Below are 18,787 nucleotides of genomic sequence, written 5' to 3'. Positions count from 1 at the left end.
ATTAAAAGTTATGTTAACCCTTAATAAATAATAACTACGTATTAAAGAAGCCAATGAATCGACGTCATTTGGGATTGAGTTAAAGTGAGTGCAGCATCTTTTTCCTGGGAAACAAACGGAAAATCCCCCCAAAAAAGGAATGCAAATCCGTAAGCTTATCGTCAGCCAACGCTCTACTCTCACTCACAGAAAACCGTTGTCAAACTTCCATTTGGAATCGAAACAATGGCTCTCGTCGTTCACGGAGGAGCCGGAGCTCGAAGGTTTTATCCAGTTCATCGATTCCCTCATAAACTACGAGAAATCCGGCGTCCCTAAAGACGCCGGTACCGATTCCGATGATGGGTTCGATTTGGGCCGAATGAAACGCCTTATGACCCGACTTGGCAACCCGCTATCCAAATTCAAGGTCCGTCCTCTTCCTTTTCAATAAATTATGTTCCTTTTCTTCCATTTTCAAATCAATGCTGACAATATATATATATAATGAAATGATTATATAGAGTGTTCATATTGCTGGGACAAAGGGAAAAGGATCCACTGCAGCTTATTTATCGAACATCTTACGCTCTGAAGGTTATTCTGTTGGTTGTTATACTAGGTGTGTTTTATGTTTGCTTTCTTCATATTTGGTTGTCGTTTTGGATGATATTGCAGCACTGTAATTTATATATGTTTTGTTTTTAAGCAGTCCACATATGCTTAGTATAAGAGAACGTATGTCAGTAGGAAAAATGGGGAAGCCAGTGTCTTCCAATGCATTGAATTGCCTCTTCCATAGTATTAAACGAAGTCTCGACGAAGCTATTGTGCGCGAAAATGGATGTCTTAGTCACTTCGAGGTTCGTACATATTGAGATTTTTCGTATCTATTAATATCTTTTTGTTGGATATAAGCTAACATGTTTTTCTCAGGTTCTTACTGCAGTGGCATTCGCTTTATTTGCCCAAGAGAATGTGGATATTGCAATCATAGAGGTGGTTTTTATTTGCCTAATGAATCTTCTTTACAGCACCTTTGGGTGTGTATGCATGTGCGGGGCGCAAGCAGTTGTGTCTGCCTTCATGTTGGACTTACTGTTCCTTTTTTTTCTTGTTTGGTTTGATTGTAACGAGACAGGCTGGTTTAGGGGGTGCTAGGGATGCTACGAATGTTATTTCTAGTTCGGAACTTGATGCGTCGATTGTAACGACTATAGGTGAGGAACATTTGGCTGCGCTCGGGGGTTCTTTGGAAAGCATTGCAATGGCAAAAGCTGGAATCATTAAACATGGTCGTCCAGTTAGGTGATTTTCCCTGAAAAACAGTTTTGTTTGATGTCAGTGTGTGCTTTTTGAGCTCGTCATTTAGTACCTTTCTTAATCAGGACCATGGATTCAAATCAAAACTTTGGTACATGATGTTCTTTTTCTTCATATATATATGCATGCGTCAAAACCAATGGATTGTTGCTTGATGGGTCGATTTTGTATTGGTTTTGAGATATAATGTCTGTTTAATGGTTCTAATTTTCAGGTGATTTTAGGCGGGCCTTTTCTTCCCCACATTGATCGCATTCTTCGTGATAGAGCATCTTCAATGTTGTCACCTATTGTATCAGCATCTGATGCTCGAGTTAGAACATCCATAAAAGGAATTGGCATGTTTAAGGGCAGACCTTCTCAAAGCTGTGACTTGGTGATAGAACTTGACCATGGCTCACAGTCGGTATGTTCTTTCAAGCCTTACACTGCAAATAACTTGAGTGCTTTTAACTTGATGCGTTGATCATAACGACGATAGGTGAGTAACATTTTCATGAACTTATATTGTTTAATCTACACAGTCCATAGAGTTACGTGATCTAAACCTGTCGATGCTTGGAACTCATCAACTTCAAAATGCAGTAACTGCAACATGCGCGGCACTATGCCTGCGCAACCAAGGTAGGTGCTTAATCTTCACTATTCTGATCGCTTGATTTCTACTGATGCCAGCATCATAGAAATTCGTGAGTAGCCCAGCAAACTAAACTTTAGGTAATGATAAAGCATGAATACTATGTGGGAATAAGTCATCAAGGCCTTGTTAAGTCCAGTTAAGTTTTTCTTTTTTGGGTTCTCTTTTATCATTTCTTATTGTTTCTTTGGATAATTTTGTGCATGCTTCAGGATGGAGAATCTCGAACGGATCTATTAGGGCTGGCTTGGAGAATACATTCTTGCCAGGAAGAAGCCAATTTCTGACGTCCAAAGAAGCTGAGAAGTTAGGATTATCGGGATCAACAGTATTACTCGATGGAGGTTTAGTCCTCTTGATTTCCTTTGTTTTCTATTTCTAGCTTTAGACGAGAAGAGAAATTAGGATTAACTGCCTATTCTCGTAATCATTCAGCTTATATGAACTTGTCATTCTCCTGGAAGGACTTCTCACGGTGTACTTATGTTGTTTTTCAGCTCACACGAAAGACTCTGCAAAAGCTTTATTGGAAACAATACAAACTGACGTTTCCGGATTCACAATTGGCTATTGTTGTTGCTATGGCTAGTGACAAAGACCATTTAGCATTTGCTAAAGAGTTCCTTTCAGGTTTAAACTGACACCCCATAAACTCTAGAATGGGGTATCATTAGTACTTGATAAATTTAACTCCGATTTTTACCATTACTCTCTCAGGTAAACAACTAGAGGCAGTCTTCCTAACAGAAGCCGACATAGCTGGTGGCACATCACGGACGACCTCGGCAACCGCTTTAAGAGATTGTTGGATACAAGCTTCCAGAGAATTGGGCATTGAAGTTCTTCGAAATAGAATGACACGGTTTAGAGAACTGTTTGAGGACAACTTCATTTCCTCGACAAGGGACTCGAAACATGAAACCATACTTGCTGCCCAGAACTCGCTATCGGATTCCTTGAGGTTTGCTAATCAAATTCTTAGAGAAAGAACGAGGAATGAGCCAGGTATTCTCGTGGTCACCGGATCTCTGCATATTGTTTCACTGGTATTAGCTTCTCTTAATAGGTAATGGTATTGGCTCAATAAACTTTTTACTAGTCACACTTTGCTATTGCTTTGCATGCCAGAATCAGATTTTTTTTTTTGAACAATCTCATTATGTAATAAATATATTTATTAAAATTTTATAATAAAATTGAAATGGTGAAGTTAAATGTTTAAAATTCATTGTCATAGGTTCAAATCTCAATAATTCATGTTGGCTTTGACACCTTCGTACATTCCTATTATATCATGGTTTTTTTACGTGTCGAGTCCAAAATTTCCAAAGCCGAACAGCACTCAGTTTTCAGGACAAACCCGGAGCACCTTGGCATCGAAATTTTGTCTGTCCGGAGCTAGAAAGACTGCCTGTACCCCATCAAGGTTAGGCTGAATAGCTATGCGACAGAAATTGTTGGGGCTTGAATTGAAAAATAAGCAATTTGCGGGTTTTCTTTCTTATTCCGGACCAGTTAACCGACCAGCCGATCCTATGACCTTAATAATTCGTATTCATACATTTCTATTTTATCATGTTTCCAAAATTTCCAAAACCAAACAGCATTCGGTTTTCAGGTCAAGCCCCGGACCGCCTCCGCATCGAATTGTCAGTCCGAAACCTGAAAAGACTTTCTGTTCAACTCCGTATCCCATCAAAGTTTGTTGGGCCTTGTTTAAGAAAACAAACAAACGAGAACCATATGGAAAACGGAACAATCAATTTGCAGGTTCTCTCCCTTACTCCCGATCGGCTGGTTTCAATAACTATGACCAAAGTTTCTTAACCAAAAGGCATTCAGTTTTTAGGTCAAGCTCAGACAACCTTGGTGTCGAAATTGTTGGGCCGGAACAGCTATGGGCAGAAGTGGTTGGGCCTTATATCAGAAAGCGAAGAAAGTTGAAAACGCAGTTGAAGCAGTAAAACAAAAACATGAGTAACATTAAGAAATAGAGGCCCCATGTGTTGGAAGATATTCCTGCATGAAAAATAGAAGGGTGTAGGCGGAGTAAGAGTGGGCCTTTAAAACACTAAATTTTCCATCTCCGCCCACAACTCCATCATTACGACCGATCTCACTGGTCACCATCATCCACACCCACATGAAAACCAAATATCAAACAACGTCTTCATTTTTTGTTCTTTCGTTTGCTAGTGTATAAAACATGCCAAAAGGGCTCGCCAACCATGGGGCATTTAAAGCTGGTTTTCGAGCCATTTCAATCCCCATAATTTACGTAATCTCCATGATAGCTCTCCACCCTCAAAACCATTCACACTTTATTTTTTTTGGAAAATAAAAAATGGCTCCACTTCTTAATAACCTTAACAGAAAAAAAATCCAACTCGGAATTAAATCGTTTAGTTGGTCATTGCAATTACTTTAAAAGAAATGGATTCGAAATCTTATTATGGGGGTGAACGTGACATTACATCGACGACATTTCCGACGTCTCAGAGTGAATTATGATGGGAAATAACACTGTGACACTGTTGGCCGTCGCTTTTTTTTTTTTTTTTGCATTGTAGTTTGGTTTTTTGTTTGTTTGTTTGTTTGTTTGGCTTTTTTCTTCAGACTTAACTGTTTGTTGTCCATTGATGTTCATTCGATTGGTTCTGTGTGTTCTGTTTTTGGAATTCTGTAATTTTATTTTCGTTAATCGAATACATTTCGAAATTCTAACCAATTTAATGCTCTGCTTCATTTAATTGAGATAGTATTTAACATACTAAAATTCAACAACTCATAATTACCCATAGTTCCAACAAATCCATTAATTCCTTAACTTTTGTTTATTAAATGAGTTCTAAATAAAATATAAATTTATCCTTTAAATATATATATTTTGTATTCTATTTTAATATAATTCCATGTTAAATTCCATTAATATAATTGTATCATAAATTGCATTCACAAAAATAAATCTTTTCAACAACTATACTTAAAATTAATCATTATAAAAACTGATATATTAATGTCTATACTATAATAAATATATACAAAGTTTGCATATAATGGGACTAGAAAATTACTTTGAGTTTCTAGATGAATCATTAATATTTTGGAGAGTTAAAAAGTGCAATTTTACCATTAATTTGACTTATAATTTGATAAACTTTAAAGGGACTAAAAGGCATATTTACGATTTGGGTGGAGGGATCAAAGTCATTGCCTGCCCCTCCTATTTACGCCATTGGACATAAACCATAATAAATATAAACTAAGAACTCAGACATAATTTACATAGAATGAGACATAAATCTAGTATCTTAAAGTTCTCATGATCTTAACCTTGCCATTAGGTTAAGGCCTTGTAGAGGGGGCCAACAGCATAGAGAGAAACCTACAAAATATTGTTCATTAGAAGGTTATATTATCCTTGATGGGCTCGTTAAGCGTCTAAAAAGGTGGATCATGCAGACACACATAGTCACTCATCAAGAAAATCTCAATATTTTCTTTTAATGGGATTTAAAATTGTCCGTTAAAGCATATACAATATTTATGAGTAACTAAACTACCACTTAAGCTAGCAATGATAATTATATTTTATTTTTCTCATCTCCTTTTACATTTTATTTATTGTTTAAATTTTTTTTATGTAAATACATAATGAATGTTTAACAATTTAATTATAATTTGAGATAAAATTATTATAATTTTTTTTCATTAAGGTTTAATTTTATATAAAATAATTTGATAAATTTATCTCAAGGTTATAGTTGCTTAAAAAATTCATTTAAAATATTTAATTTAAGTTCAAGCTAAATGTATTTTCTATGAAAGAAGTAAGTATATTTAAATACATAGCACCTCAATATGCAATTAAATTTTCATTATTTTAATTAAAACTAGCGAATTAAATAAACTGAATAGAAAAATATATAAAAATAAAAATAAAAATAAAAATAAGAATATAATTATATTTTATTTTAAATTTACTTAATAATACGAAATTTTATCTTTAAAATTAAAAAAAAATCAAAATTCTTAAAACTATAATAGTAAAAATATTTTACACTTGAAGGGTAAGTAAGTTTTATCTTAAAAAGTTACCAAAAGAAATGAAAAAGAAAGAAAGTCCATTAAATGAGTTTACATCTTAAATGCTAAAAAGGGTGGACAGTACATTGAAGTCCTACGAAGATTTTGGGGACTCCAAAAACAGGTTATTTTGTAGCACTCAATTGCTGTTTTTTTTTTTTACTTTGATTTGAATTTTGGGATTCTTTTACCCCATTAATATTACCAGTAGATAAGGTAGAGGAGACATTTAATTTCACACAAAAAACTTTTATTTCTTCCTTCTTATATGTTTCATTGTTGGGTCTGACACATTTTATGTATGGGTAGGGCCAATCTTTTGCATTCCAATTCTTGCAATCCACACAACATTTTCAATTTTCAAGTTTAAAATAAAATATTTAAAGAAAAGTGAATAGATGTCCTAAAAATTTTAAAACCTTATTTTAGTTTTAGTTTTTACTTTTAAAAGTTAGGTGGTAATATTTATTTTTTTAATTTTTCTTATTTTAAATTATATTATATAATATTTAACGTATCATCTAACGGTTAAATTATTGAATGATTTGATTAGTATAACATTAATAATTTGACAATATAATTAAAATATTTTGAAATTTGAAAATTAATTTAAAATAAGAATTGTAATTTAAAAATATTTGGTACAATTAACTCATTTTATATTGTTGTTGTTTTTTTTTTAAATTTTGAATTGGATTAGTATGGTGGAAAATATTTATAATCGTATTTTTTTCAAAAGCAAAATTTTGATGCAACTTCTTTTTATCACTAAAAAGCTATTCACTTTACTCTTGAAATATCATAAAAATATCCATATTTTTTACAACATTACATTTTAAAATATAATTATGTCTAAAAGTGACAATTGACAAATAATTTTTTGTCTAATTTTATTTTCAATCTCTATACTTTTTATACATTTGAAATTTAATTTTTCTATTTTCAATCCCAATATTTTAGTTTGATTTAATTATTGAAAGATCATCTAAGGAATTCCGTTAAATTTGATTACATGGCACTGTTATTTTTAGAGTTTACAAGTGCAAATACAATGCAATAATCATAGTATAATCACGAGCAAAATATAATTACAAATAGATGTCTAAGCAACTACAACATTGAACCAAACTAATAAAAAAGTTCAAATGGCCTAAGAAAGAGAGTAATCCGGAGAAAACTATCTCACCAAATTAAAACTTAGACATAATAGCAACACATGCTGGGACTGGAGATCCACACACAACAATTGTGCATGATGAGATCGGAAGCTAGATACATAAGGACCCAAGTCCTCTGTCTCTGCCTTTGCTTGCAATACCAATGTCTCGTTGGCAAATATAAGGCATTATTAACGTAAACAAAATAAATAAATAAATTTGCTCAAATGGCCAATTATTGACCTTTATGCTTATCTGAAACAATGTTGAAAAACCTTACACTTATAGATTCACTATTGGAAATCTTACCGTCACAGATTCAATTCAACAATTGTATTTACTTATCTGGCTTTTAAAGTGTATAATATTGACCACGAGAGCAATTCTTTTCTAAATGCCACAAAGTCCTGTTACGCGAAAGTTGTTTAATAATGTTGTCAATCGGACATTGTTTATTAAATAAAAATTGTAAAGGGATTAAATTTTTGGATTAAAAGTAAAGAAACTAAATTTCAAATATGTAAAGGAAATAGGACTTCAAAACATAATTAAATCATGTTCTTCTTTTTTCTCTCCATTGTTTAATTGAATTTCATGGAGTTCATAAGGACTTTAGTAGCAATGGTGAAAGAATTTGGACCCGATTGGTTCTGATTTAATTAAATTTGATAGAGTTTGATTCTTTTTAAAAAAAATTAGGTTTTGAGGCAGGTCTAATTCTTCAATTAGTTGGATTAGGTCGAAATTAGGTTTAGAAAAAAAAAACCTATATGTTGAAAATATGAAATTGACAAATTGATACCAGAGGGAGTGCCTACTCCCTTGCCTACCAAATCGGTGTGGAGGCAGTTTCTATATTTAAATGTTGGCAATTTATTGAACCTTATACCTGCGTTATGTTGATTATATGGTGAATATCTAACACATTATGGATGATCACTTCTTCTTAGGAAGACAAATATTGGTAATTGATTTGGATCAAAATTTTTTAAAATAGTCCTTTGAATAAATGTCTTTGGATTGGATCGTGGATCTCCTGATGAGCTACCATAAGTCCTTATTTACTTATTATTATATTGTATTACTTTTATGATATTAGTATTTTATTAAAATTGTATTAGATCTTCTTTTATAAGCAATTTTCGAAATCAATGTCCATATATTTAAGAGGCTTGCCTAGATAAATTATGTAATCATCTTCTTGTGTCTTGTGTTGTGCTATTTTTGGTCTTAACAACGTCCTTTTTGCTAACGCTATCATGTCTTGAGACAATTATCAATATAGCCTTATATATAATATTAGTTTAAAATATATGATATTTAGCTTGGCTAATATACTAAAAACATCCTTAAGTAATTAAACTTTAGTTAAACAAGCCCTTATACTATTTTATAGTTAAATAAGTCCCTAAATTATGATTTTTACTCATGAAAGTCTTTGATTTTAATATTAAAATAAAAAATATTTTTAAAATGGTTAAACTAATTTACATTTAATGCTTACGTGAATTTAATTAAAGTAGTTTATTAAATTAAAAAACAAAATAATTTTTAAAAACTAAAATAAAATAATATTTTAAAATTTATTGAAAGTGTGACACTCAATTATTCTTTTAAATTTTTTGTTAATGCTAAAGGGCGTGTAATTTATATTTCACAATCGACAATAATTTAACTAAAAATCAAAATATTTTTATTTTAATAAAAAACTTTTATGAATAAAAATAATAGATTAGAGATTTATTTAACTAAAAAATAGTTTAAAGCTTATTTAACTACCAATCGAGTTGAAGAGGGAAAAAAAAAAGAGAGAGAGAAAATCTAATTTAAAATGGAGGAATTAAAGTCGGGTGGAGTGGGAAAAAACCGCCCGGGGGTGAACCGTAGCCATCTCTGGGTTTTGGTGTTGAAGTTGGAGATAGGGACATGACATTAAAAGTAAACGAAATGGAAATCTAAATGAAGATATGTGAAGGGCCTAATGGGACCCATTGTTGTCCCTCCAATCAATCTCAACCGTAGGATACCATATTTTATAAACCACCCTTTATAGTACATAATAATGTCATAAATATTATAATCGACGGATTTAAATAACAGCAGTACAATTAAATTCAACTGCATTAACATACATTCCTTGCTAACTATCTAAATCATGTGACATATATAATCAATTTTTTTTTTATAAAATAAAGTCAATTATCTATTATAAAAACCATATTATATAAAATATTTTTTTGAATATGATATTATAAGAGAGAGAAAAGTGGAGTAATGTAAAGGTCATACATTTCGTGTGTGCTAATAAATGATATGTCTCAGATTGGGAAGTAAATGAAGCTGTAGAATAGAGGCCCCCACTCTTATTTAATTTCCTCTTTATTATTATTATAATTATTATAATTATTATTATGCACTTTTGATTTCAAATTTTGTCTCATTTTCCTCCTTTTTTTTTTACCTGTATCTCATTAATTACATATAGTATATAATATTAGGGTTTCTCAAATTCAAATTTAATTAAAAAAATTTTGAATTTTGAATTTTTGTTGGTTTTTTTCCTTTTTAAAAATATTTTTATATAGGAAAGTTTAATTTCTTAATTTATAAAGATACAAAGTTGATAATGAATTAAATGTTTCAATTTGTTTATAATTATTGATATAGATGGTAGGGTTTTTGTTACTAAAGATGGATTATTTAAGACATCACAATAGCTACAAAAAGATGTAGCAGTTTTCACTTTACATTTGAGACATCATCATGTTTGTCCCTATATGTTAGTACTGTTGAAATATTGATAGATAAAGATGTTTTATATATTCCTAAAATAGCTTCATGCATGCATGCAATTTATATGTATATATGATTACAATTTTGTGACATCCATGTGCATTTTCAACATAGTTTTTTCCTTGTAATTTTGTATTAGTTTTAAAGATAGAGTTAGGGATGATAAGGGGGCAAATCATATCAAAATTTGGATTTTATTATTATTTTTTATTTAATCATATAAAAACTATCTAACGAAATCAATGAAAAGTAGTTAATGTGTTATGATAATAATATGTTATATATGTTCAAAAAAATTAATTAAATATATATATAATTAGTTATAAAATTAATGTAAGGAAATTTTTCTTTTTCTTTTTTTTTACTATGCAAGTTTGATCAAAACCCGAATCATATTGCTACGAAGTTGATTGAAAAATTTCCACCCTTATAAGATCAAATCGAAACACCTCTAGATAGAACAACTTAATTAATTTTCACAAGCCAAAGTAAATAAAACAATCAAAGAGTTTTGCTAGGAATGTAAATGATGAGACACTTTGAAGAAAAAAACTTGAATTCGATTTGGTAATTATCAAGCTGAATTCAAGCAAATATAATACTAAACTTAAACAGGCTATTTGCTTAATCGAGCTTTTTATTTTAATATATTGAGTTTATGTACATTTTTGCCCTTATTACATAAAGAAAATCTTTTTAAGTATGAACAAACTTAATTGAGTTCGAGCTCGAATAGTTGAATTATGTCTCGAGTTGAAATTGAACTTAAAAATTGATGTTTGATCAAGTTTAAATCCAATATCAAATCCCAAATTTCAAGCTGAACTATAAATTAAACTCTTCACTATCCAAATTCCACTCGACTCTACTATATTCCTAAGTTTTGCTACTTGAATCCATATATATACACATTTCATTTGTGTGTATATATTTATAATAGTAGGTAGTCATGAAAGTCAGGGAATCGAAATATATCCATGATGGTTCCAATGATTTCAAAAAGGCTTTTACGTACTAAGATAATAATAATCAAAATATTTTTAAATAAATATTTAAAGAAAGTTAAATGGACTGATTGGTTTTTATCAAGTAAGAGGGGGGGTTGTTGAGGATGGTAAATGTGAGAAATTGATGTGTGATGGAAATAGTTATTGGATATACATATATGAATGTACATATATAATTGTGATAAAAACCGACAAATAGAAATAAAAGTGGTGCTTCAATATACTATAACCCAACGCTCCAAATGATGTTTTTTTTTTTTCTCTTTTGAAATAAAATTATATTTTCCTCACTGTTTTGTAAAAATTTTGCATTAATACATTCTTATTTTGCTTCAACTTTAGCAGCAGAATGTTTTACGCTTTCAAAATCGGTTTAATTATGAATTTCATCCTTATGATTTATAACATCTTAAAAGTTGAAATTAACTTTATTACAGTTTAATCTTCATATTCTATGAAATTCAAAATCTAGTCTAGTTATTTAACATATAGAATTGAATTGTGGATTTTTTTAATGCATATAAATTGCTAAAATACTTATTTCTAGGTCAGCAATTAAACGATAATGATTAAATGCACAATTTTTATAAAATTTGAGGATCAAATTTAAATAAATTAAAGTAGAATTTTTCATTTTTTAAAAAAATTAAAAATGGAATTTAGAAGTAGAGACCATTCTTGAAAATTCACTAATTTTTCATTGATTTGAGTTATTTTTCCTTTTTGGAAACTCATTTTCTTCTATCTTAAAACCCTAAAACAGAGTGCACTCTCATGAACAAGGGTGAATCCAAAGTTAGCAGCACTGGCCTTGAATTCCGAAAATGAAAAAATTACTTTGTATGCTTTTTAAAGAATTATAAAATTATAAATTAATATAATGAGAATTTCGACCCAAAAATTTATAATTCAATTGGGTCATTAAAATTTTCCCCTACCTTAACCCCTGCCCATGAAGAGCTGTTTGGGTGCACCTGCAACAAGATCTCTGCCCCCTACACATTCAAATGAATAATACTCAAAAGTTCTTAAAAATAAATAACCTTAGTTAAACAAGAAGATGTAAGAAATGAAGACACGGAGATGCCGTGTGTGGTCATCGAAAGCTAGTTGTAACCCCTATTTTAGCCCCCTTCTTTATATCATCAGAAAGGAAACTCTTATTTAAAACAGACACCACAAGTTGCAGGCTTTTGTCCCATGCCCACTACCTCTCTTCTCTCTTTCCAAATTTCCATACGTATATATGAAATTATGAATATCCCCCCCCCCTCCTATGCATCTCACAGTCACTCTCAAAGTTTACTCACAGTTATGTTCACTTTGTCGTGTTTTCAATGCTGTAATAAATCACTCCAGCCTTCCCATAGATAAGTTCCCTTCATTCTCTTCATTTTAGTTAAATAATCATTTATAATTTTTTTTAATTCGAGATCTTTCGATATTTAATAATCACATTGAATCTTGACTAAATTTGAAATTTAATAAAATTGAGAGATAAAATTCACCCATTACTTTTTCTTATCCCGAGATTGAACCAATGCTTTATTTAACTAACATTAAACTCCTTATAACTAGATTATATCGAACTAACATTTAAAACAGGGCATCAATGGCATGATTGCATTACCAGTTGCAGTATTTTCAAATGAATGGTAATAATAAGATGGTGGGCGGCTGAATGGGATATTGCAAAAGTCATTACCAGAAAATTACAAAGACAGCAGTAACCAACCAGACAGACAGCATTTTTTAAGAATTGAAGAACCGAACCTAACCATTACTGTGGGTATCTTTGTCATTTCACTGCTATCACTGTTTCCACATTTTTTTCCCTTAATTATTGGTTATATTTTAAGAGTATTCTAGTATTTATTATCTTTAGAATAAATGATTAATGTACATGTATTAAATGATTTTACTAAGACCTATCATGTACGTCAAATAGAGTAGGTGTTATTCGAATAAAATTACAATAAAATTAGATTACCTTTATTTTTTATAATTGGTTTTTTTTTTCAAAAAAAAAATTGAATGCATGGAAAAAAATACGTAAACTAATATAAGCAAAACATAAAGCATAACAGTTGTAAATAGGAAAAAAGTATATAAGCAAAATATAAAGCGCGTGAAATAAATGATTCTAGCTATATGCATGTAAGACAATCTTTTAGGGTAAGCAGGCATGCTACGACGAGACATTTATTTTCCTAAATTATTTGGGTTCGTTTTTAAAAAAAAAACATTTAAATTATATATATTTATTGCTAATCATTATTATAAAAATTCGAATTTAATTATATCGAATTTGAATTCCACATTTTCAGGTTCATATGCATTTGCAAGCTAAAGTTGAAAAGATTTTTCACCCGAATTTACTTTATATATATATATATAAAACACAACATGTTATAAAAGGAAACAAAATAATTAAGGTGACATGCATGCATGTTAATAATATATTTACGTTAAGCAGCCAAACTGAACCCTTAGCATTTGAATAAAAATCAAATAACCTAAAGCATTATTAATATATTTAAACTGTATAGTACGATCAAAAACTAATTAATATGTCACTCCAAGACCAACATAAAAATAATATATATATATAAATAAATCCCAATAAAACTCCATCATCATTCATCATATTGATCCAAGTCGAGTGTATCATTTAATTCACCCCTATTTAATTTTCTATTTAAAACCATCGAATTTTATCTACCTTATTTATTACCTTCTGTTAGCTCTTACCTATTTTTCCCATTTTCGAGTTGCCATAACCTTTTTTTTTATCACTACACCGTTTTTTTTTTTTTACTTTCGACCATTCTTTAGTGAAAACTCAAACCAGCAACATCATCAACCCAACTAGGGCAAATATTCAAATGAAATTTTTAGATACCCATCCTAAAAAAGAAGATTTACTTTGATTGTGATAGTTTCAAAGCTATACCACTGTTCTTTGTATTGTATTTCCTCCTTTTTATAGTAACCCATTTTCCCTTTATTCCCCCCCCCCCTTCACTGCTTTTAGGGTATAACGGTTTTCTTTTCCTTTTGTTTTTGGAGTGCAATGGATGATAATTTGTGTGAGTTTGCCGATGAGCCTGAGTTCGTCGGTGAAGATGATTTGTTTAGTATTTTTGAAAGTTTAGATGGTCTTATTGATTTCCCAGTACCTTTTACTCCGTTAGAAGAAATGACGACGGCTACAACGGCGGCGGCTGTGGGTGTTGGTGGTGGTAGTACACAAAAATCAACTCCATTAATGGAGTCGGAAACGGAGGAAACTTCACCGAAAACCAAGAGACAAAAACTGGGTTCTTTAGAAGAAACGATGAATACTGATGGGCCTCAAAGGATGTCTCATATTACCGTCGAACGGAACCGGAGGAAGCAAATGAACGAACATTTATCGGTGCTGAGATCTTTGATGCCGTGTTTTTATGTCAAAAGAGTAAGCTAAACCCGTCGGCCGTCATTTAAATCTTATTTAGTTTCTTGTTTTTGATCTTAAATTTGAGATTTTTTTCGTGAATTTAATGTTTATAGGGTGATCAAGCATCCATCATTGGTGGTGTAGTGGATTATATCAACGAGTTACAGCAAGTTTTACAAGCACTCGAAGCTAAAAAACAAAGGAAAGTTTACAGTGAAGTGTTGAGTCCAAGGGTGGTTTTAAGTCCAAGACCGTCACCGCTCAGTCCTCGGAAACCACCGTTGAGTCCTCGTTTGAACTTGCCGATAAGTCCGAGAACACCACAACCCGGTAGTCCGTACAAACCACGGTTGCAAAAGGGTTACCTCTCACCAACAATGGCGGCTAGTACTTCACTTGAACCCTCTCCCACTTCTTCAACTTCCTCCGTTGACAACAACAACGAACTCGTCGCTAACTCAAAATCACCGGTAGCCGACGTGGAAGTGAAGTTTTCGGGTCCCAACCTTGTTTTAAAGACAGTATCTCCTCGGATTCCCGGTCAAGCTCTCAAAATAATCTCAGCTCTTGAAGAACTCTCACTGGAAATCCTTAATGTCAACATTAACACCGTTGATGAAACCATGCTTAACTCTTTCACGATCAAGGTAACGAAAAAAAAGAGTCAAAAACATTATTATTTTTTCATAATTATATGTTTTTATAATTTAATTACAAAGAAACAAAAAAAGACAGCAAAAGGTAATCATTTTGTGCAATGATGTTCTTTTTTTTTCTTAAAGTTAGCAACGTTTATTTTTGTTCTTTACTACATCATCTTTGATTTTAAATGATTCGTTTCATCATTGATAAAAAGGAAGACATGAAACTGGTCCAGTGGTAACTCTTAATATTAATATTATGGACCAAAGCTAACTGGTTTTGTCGTAACATGAAAAAGAAAAACTGACATTGATGTGCTTCAAAACGGTACTTTGCTGTAAAAAAAAAAAACAAAATTTAGTGGCATATCTCACTGTGATGAAATGTTGTGTTTGTGTCTTTATGTTAATATAACATTATATATATATTTTTTTTCTGTTTTTTTAATGAACAGATTGGAATTGAATGCCAACTGAGTGCTGAAGAATTGGCTCAACAAATCCAGCAAACATTCGGCCATTGTTAGGGTTTTTATTACTCCATGGATCATATATATATACACATAGAGAGAGTTTCTATTTTCAGTGTTTTAAAATATTTACAGATTCATCCTGTTCTGGGAGTGGGAATCTGGGAATATATGCATTTTACTCTTCTTTTTTTTTAGAATTTCTATTTAACAAATTACATGTAATTGTTGATTAGTAATATTATTATGATTATCATGACTTTGCATGCATTTAGCTTAGATTTTTATAGTGTTTTAGTGTAACACTCATCCTTCGTACTTTTTGTAGTTTTTACTAGGTTAAAGTTTTTTGCATATTTTGCATGTAGGAAACATACAATTAATTAATTATCCATTTGTTTTAAGTTCAATTATTCTCTGTTTCTGGGATTTTTTTCTTTTTCTTTTGTTTTTGTTGGATTTTAGTTTTCTATTTTTTTACTTAAATTTATAATAAAATAACACGATGGAAATAAAGAACAATATTAATTAAAAATATATTAAAGAACCTTTTTATTTTAAAAAATAAATAATATTGTTGTGAGGGTCTTCTTATATAAAATCTATAAATAGTTCTTGAAGCCAAAACATCCTAAAACTTTGGGTAAACTCACTTAATGTGATTAAATTGTACATAAGTTTACATTTTGGTCATTTAATTTTAAAAAGTTGCAAAAATTATCATTGACTTATTCAAAAGTTTCATTTAAGTTACAATACTTTTAAATTCATTGTTATATGACCTTCTCTATTTGCAACACCTACACTAGTCAAAAGCACTCATTCCCCTTCCCTTCTACAATTTTGTTTTTTTTTCATAACATAATTTTGAATGTCACATATTTGCGAAACAAAATTCAAATAGTTTTCTTCTCCGATCTTTGACATTGACCTTCAAACCGACTTAGATCTATGGTATGTTCTTCCACTCATTGATGAATACTAATCCACCGTATCGATTATCAAATCATCACTTGAAACTTACTAACCGAACTTAAAAAAAAACTTAATAGTCTAATGACTCAAATAAAAACTTTTGAATAGTTTAATATCTTAAATGAAAACTTTCAATAATTCAGTGACTAGTTTCAAACTTTTTAAGGCTAAGTGACCAAAATATAAACTTATTAATAATTTAGTGACCTTGGTGTAGTTTACCCTAAAACTTTAATTTTTTCTAATGAGAAAGTGCAATTACACAATGAAAGAAATTATCAACCTATTCACACTTGTTGCACTTAGGCTATATCTTGTTAAAGCCAAAAGTTAGGTGTATTCGACTGAATCATCAAGGTAACGAGTGGTTGTGTCATCTCTTTTGCACCCTTTAGCCAATGAGTCTGTAACACCCCCTAACCCCAAACCGTTACCGGAATGAGGTTATGAGGTGTAACAGCCTGATTTTCAGTGGTGTCAGAACAATGATTCGAGATCACTAAATCCGATAAATGAGTAGGAAATATTATTAATTTAGTGAATATAAGTTAAATGTGAAGTTAGGAAAAATTTTGAAATAGTGAAATGTACAAAATATATATATATTAAAATAATTAGAATTGAAAACGAGGTATCGAGACCTCGAGAATTTTAAATCGAGCCATAAATATTTTTATAAATATTTATGGAGTGTTAATAAGTTAGTATTAAAGTTTCGTCAAGAAATTTTAAAGTACTGATAGCTAATTGAACAAAAAGGACTAAATTGTATCAAATGTAAAATTGTGAGAAATGATTAAATAGCTTAAATGATAAAAGAAAGAGGGTTTAAAAGGCAAATAGACCCAAGGTCTATTTGGGCTGGACTGCAAGAGCATGAAATCACCAAGAAAATAAAGGTACAATTGGAAAATTGCAAAATTTACTTAATAAAGCTAGGACTAAAGTGGAATTATCTAGATTTCTCTTTATTTTTCTGCATTCTCATCAGCAAAAACACCATGGAAGAGTTCCCTTAAGCTGGTTTTTCATATTTTTACTGCAAGTAAGTTCAATTCTTGATTATTTCTTGAAATTTTTGTGGTTTTGTGACTTTTACAACTAGGTCCATTTGTTGAATTCATTAGTTCTTGATTCTATGAAAGAAATTGAAAGTTTCTATGAATATGTGCTGGAATTATATGATGATTTTGATATAGAATTAGAGTTTTAAATTGTTTATATGCTGATTTTATTGAAAGAATTGAATAGAAAGTGAATGTTTGGGACCTAAATTGTAAAAGAGTTTGAAGTTCGAGTTTTATGTGGAAATTCTGAAGTAGTTATGAAATAACTTATAATGTCTAGGAAAAGTGTTAATTGAGAAAATTAGTTTAATTGAGGGGTTAATTAAGTAAGGACTGAATTGTATGAACTGTGAAATTTGGGGCAAAATGAAAATCAACATTTTGCACTAAAACAGTTTTGGACAGCAGCAATAGTCTAACTTTGAAAAATCTCCAAAAATTGTATAAATCTAATTAGAGGATGAATAAAATATGAAATTAAATCTTATTGAGTCTAGTTTCTTATAGAAGAAACGGTGTAAGCGATGGAATTGTAAATCATGAGATATAATAAGTTTTGTGAGACAATGTCAGAATGATTTCGGGTTCCCCTGTTCTGACTTTGAAAAATTATAAAAAAAATTGGAGAAAAATAATTAAGGGATTAAATTTATATGTTTAAAATACTTAAAGAGTCTATTTTCAATAGAAATAAGCAGGAACATCATCCGAATCTCGTACGATGAGATAATTAATTCTTAGTGAAGAAGGGTCGGAACTGTCAGATAGCAAAATAGGGGAAACTTTAAAGAATAAACTGTACTTATTGGCTAAACCAAAAATTATGAAAATTTTATGGTAATAAGATAAGTAAGTCTAGTTTCAGGGAAAATTAGCGGATCTTAATTTCGAGTTCTATAGCTTAAGATATAAATAATTTAGTGACTATGATGCAAATGGACAGTTTTGAAAATACATAAGTAAATAGTGAAATTATTGATAATGTTACTTGTTGCATGTTATATAAATTAAGGATGTGAAATGGAGAGGAGGAGGAGGAAAATATGTATGAATATTCAGCTAGCATGGCTAATTTGTATGTTTTAGGCTCATGGACTAAATTGAATAAAAGTAAAATTTTATGGGTAATTTTGTAAAAAAATGTTAAAAATGACCAATTTGCACGAAATGGATTATTTTATTATTTAAATTACAAAATTGAATGAAATTATTA

The 18,787-nt window shown here is 30.5% G+C and overlaps 2 protein-coding genes across 2 annotated transcripts; both read left to right on the top strand.

Annotated features, from left to right (window-relative positions):
- The first annotated feature begins 76 nt into the window (after positions 1–76).
- On the top strand, positions 77–3,148 carry LOC107942305 (dihydrofolate synthetase-like). The gene is given in 11 exon segments (XM_016875952.2): positions 77–409; positions 504–601; positions 692–842; positions 916–978; positions 1,121–1,282; positions 1,517–1,708; positions 1,827–1,926; positions 2,152–2,283; positions 2,437–2,486; positions 2,488–2,569; positions 2,657–3,148. Coding segments are annotated over 11 exon segments (1,653 nt in total). The 5' UTR covers positions 77–139; the 3' UTR covers positions 3,010–3,148.
- A 10,598-nt stretch (positions 3,149–13,746) lies between these two features.
- Positions 13,747–15,934, top strand: LOC107942308 (transcription factor SPEECHLESS). The gene is made up of 3 exons (XM_016875954.2): positions 13,747–14,439; positions 14,535–15,068; positions 15,518–15,934. Exons 1-3 carry the CDS (start codon positions 14,056–14,058, stop codon positions 15,587–15,589), a joined length of 990 nt encoding a protein of 329 aa, XP_016731443.1. The 5' UTR covers positions 13,747–14,055; the 3' UTR covers positions 15,590–15,934.
- The last annotated feature ends 2,853 nt before the right edge of the window (positions 15,935–18,787 follow it).

Source organism: Gossypium hirsutum, chromosome A12 (genome assembly GCF_007990345.1).
Source record: "Gossypium hirsutum isolate 1008001.06 chromosome A12, Gossypium_hirsutum_v2.1, whole genome shotgun sequence".
NCBI lineage: Eukaryota > Viridiplantae > Streptophyta > Magnoliopsida > Malvales > Malvaceae > Gossypium > Gossypium hirsutum.
This window is presented reverse-complemented; position numbering and strand designations above follow the sequence as displayed.